The sequence below is a fragment of the Medicago sativa genome, chromosome 1, assembly GCF_051527215.1.
Source record: "Medicago sativa cultivar Bolivia chromosome 1, Bolivia_mono, whole genome shotgun sequence".
Classification (NCBI taxonomy): Eukaryota; Viridiplantae; Streptophyta; class Magnoliopsida; order Fabales; family Fabaceae; genus Medicago; species Medicago sativa.
The window spans coordinates 81572715-81576482 of NC_140749.1; the positions used below are offsets into that span (position 1 = coordinate 81572715).

The 3768-nt window shown below is 32.7% G+C and overlaps 1 protein-coding gene across 1 annotated transcript; it reads left to right on the forward strand.

Annotated features, from left to right (window-relative positions):
- Positions 1–2330: 2330 nt before the first annotated feature.
- On the forward strand, positions 2331–3768 carry LOC146958079 (uncharacterized). The gene has a single exon (XM_085739714.1). It carries the CDS (start codon positions 2540–2542, stop codon positions 3293–3295), a length of 756 nt encoding a protein of 251 aa, XP_085595840.1. The 5' UTR covers positions 2331–2539; the 3' UTR covers positions 3296–3768.

Below are 3768 nucleotides of genomic sequence, written 5' to 3' on the forward strand. Positions count from 1 at the left end.
TTGAACCGGCTATAAAAATGATCCCAATTAAATTCAACTAATATTTGAGTATGATTTTATCATTTAGTTCTCAATCTTCTAATGTGGTGATCACTCCACTAGTATCATCTACACGTAATTGCAAAAATTAATCCATCGTGGTCGGTAGAAACGCAATGGATGCGATGGATGAAAAACTCTTTAGACTTAACATTGTTGCATTTTCAGTGCTAGATTTAAACTCGTGATATTGTTAAACTAGAAGAGATCTGCCACCATCTTTGTAACACTCAAGGCTGACGGGGCGGGGAGTGGTCGCCGGTGCACAAGGCACGACAATGAGCGGCTCCCGACGTCTTCTAGACGAACCAAATCACACTAGAATGAGAGGGATCCTGAGGTCGTGCAGGTATGAGACTGCATGGTTGAAGGAGGGTTTAAAAGAATTGTTTGGTACTCCCTCCGTTTCAAAATGAGTGTCACTTTAGCAAAAAAAAATTGTTTCAAAATGAATGTCACTTTACATTTCCAATACAACTTTAATTTTTTTTTCCAACTTTACCCTCTCCAACTTTTCTCTCACACAATTTTCAATGCAACTTTAAATTTGTCTTTTTTTTTATAAAGTAAGGACAGTTTAGTAAAAGTGTTATGTCTAATGATTATTTCATTCTATTCCTTAATATGTGTGCAATTGGCTTAAGCGACACTCATTTTGAAACGGAGGGAGTACTACCTATATCAACAAGATGCATCTTCTTTTTGGTAGCTCATTCCATAAGAACTCCACAGTTAAGCGTGCTTAACTTGGAGTAGTCTTTGGATGGGTGACCTACTGGGAAATTCCCAGTAAGCATGCGAGTGAGGACAAAACACGTTAAAAAGACTCGTGTTAGTCTGTAGGATCAGTTGGCAATGCTTAAAGTCGTTTGAGATGTTACAATCTCATTCAAGCGCACTCTTTGGTTGATCAACAATATATGGACAACTGTTGTAAACTTTTTGTAAGCAAAAAGTAAATTTGAATGGATCTCGGGACTCACATAGTTAAGGTGGTCTCAAAATTCAAAAAAGAGTATAGTGATATTTATACAACTCTTTGGTACAACTTTCATGACAACTTTGGTTTTCTCTCTTTTGATTGGTCAAAAATAATAGAGAGTGAAAAAGGAAGAGAGAGAATAAGAAGATAATGTGAGTATGAGAGAGAAAGTTGTCAAAAAAGTTGTTGAAAATTTATAAGTACCAAAGTTGTCAACTTTCATGCATTCAATTTTTAAAAGTATGAAAATTGTTTTTTAGGATCAATGTAAAATTATTTTATACATACACCCAATTATATATTGTTACATTAATTAATGAATATGATAACTCGTGTATTTTTCTATTAAATAATTGACGTGACAACACATCTTTGAACACACGTGTATGCGTTGACAATGTATACTAATTAAATTCTTTTTTAATACAAATTTTTACTTTATATTCCTTAACATGTATATTTAGGACACAAGTTAACTAGCATGACACAATATATATATATATATATATATATATATATATATATATATATATATATATATATATATATATTTTACAACTAAGAATGAGCTAAATTAGCTGTGCTGTATAATCGGTCTTGTTAATTTCATACACCCGACCAAAAGCTAAATGTGAGTGTCATTAATTGTTTCCATCACTTTGCTTTTATAGCCATAATCAACAACCTAACCGACTACATAATTAACTAATACAGTACATCATTAAAGCAAAACAGCACTCTGGAAATAGTTTATGAAATCATATTGAGACTCTTTCAGCATGTTTTGCTTAAGTTTCAAGTTTGTTAATTCAAGGCAATATATAAATGAATATAAAATAACAGTCTAGATAATCTTGCACAACAAGTCAAAAGACTACAAATCAAGTCTTGTGTCCTCACTTGTTATCACAAAATAACAAAAAACAAGTCAATGTACTAATGTTGAGCATTATTTATAGGCAAAAAAGTAAAAAGAGTATATCATATAGTATGCATATTTGTTGAACATGCCGGCTCCACAAATATGTCAACCATACCAAACAATACATAAAATTATGCGCCTCTAGTAGCTGGTGGGACATTGGTATTGACTATAAAGGCTAGGAGCCAAACACAAAATTGTGATTAGACATGTGGAAACAAATTAAAAAGCCACCATTAAACAAAATATATATTTTTTATATCAAAATAGAAAAAGAAAAAAAGTACCTCTCTATGTACAATTCCATCTAGAATTACTTTTGAGCTTTATATGACCTCATTTTGTGGCTTTGGCGCCTGCTCTTCTAGATGATATATACTGCAATGTTATATTTGAGTAACTTGTTTTCCTAAATATTTATTCTATATTCATCTAGAAGGCATCGACTAAAATAATTAATTTAAACTTTTAAATCTCTAGATGGATCTCTTATATATATATTGGAAAAACTTGATTAATTTGACAGACAGACACGCCTAAATCTTTTGGAAGAAAAAGAAATATTTTCACACATTCTTTTTTTTTTTGGCATCAATATGGTGGCTAAAGAATTCTACTCAGATCAAGAAGCAGGGAATGAAGAAAGTACTTTGCTACAAGATGAGTATGATGATTATGAAGAAGAAGAAACTTTATCCCTTTGTGACCTTCCAAATTCCACAATTTCACCTCAACGGGGTGATTTTTCCAATTACAGCAAGGATCACCATGATGATGATGATGATAACTTGTTTGAGTTTTTCAGTGAAGAATTCAACACTTCAACAGTTCATGACAACATAATCTTCTGTGGAAAACTCATTCCCTTCAAAGATCATCAACATGTTCCTCATAACCAAAAAAATTGTGCTAAACCCACTTCAAATTCAAAGGCCATGAAATCTAGTAATGGTTCCATAGCTAGCTTGAAGAGTAAGGGAAATGAAGGAGAAGTAAAGGGTAGTTTGAATGTAAAGAGTTTTGCTGGTGACTACACATCAATGGGAGGGAAGGTTTCACTTGTGAGAAGTCCAACAAAATCTAGATGGTTTTTGTTTATGTTTGGAATGTCGTCGAGTTCGAGGATGTCTTCCAAGGAGATGCAACTTAGTGACATTAGAAATAGACAGAGCAGAAGCCGGAGGGAGCCGATGACGATGTTTCCGACACCGGAAAATGGGAAAGAGGTTGTTAAGAGTAAGAGGAATAGGAATAGTAAAGGGATGTGGAAGATTTTGAAGTCAATTTCATTGGTTTTAGGATGCAGTAGTAGTAAACTTGCTAATGATGTAGTAAAGGCTGCTTTTGTGTGAATTTTGGATATCATCACGATAGTTTTTGTCGCCAGAACAAAAAGGAGAGTCAAAATTCTTGTGCTTAATTTCAATGTTTGTTACACATTACTGTGTATGATATATAAGATTCTTTCATCCATATATCTAAGAAGCCATTAGATGGTATATTATTTGTCAAAACTCAGAATGAAGGACAAGTCTAATTTGTACAATTAATATCATGATCGCTTGAATGTTGTAAATCTCAATTCAAATATTAAATTATATGTAGTAGACCAATTGTAATTTGGAGGTAATGACTACTGTCAGCGGTATTCATATATGCAGAGGAGATTTTACTAATAGAGTCTTCGGTTCTTATTATAAGAAACAATTAACTTTTTAGGTTAATTGAGTATTCATGTATCTGGGTCAATTGTTTCTTATAATAAAGACTAGAAGGCACATCGATGTCTTTATGAAGAAAAAAAATAGTAGCAATTTGGGTGCAT

Bases quoted from the DNA above. Each gene is read 5' to 3' on its own strand.
- LOC146958079 (XM_085739714.1), top strand. From the start codon at position 2,540: ATGGTGGCTAAAGAATTCTACTCAGATCAAGAAGCAGGGAATGAAGAA.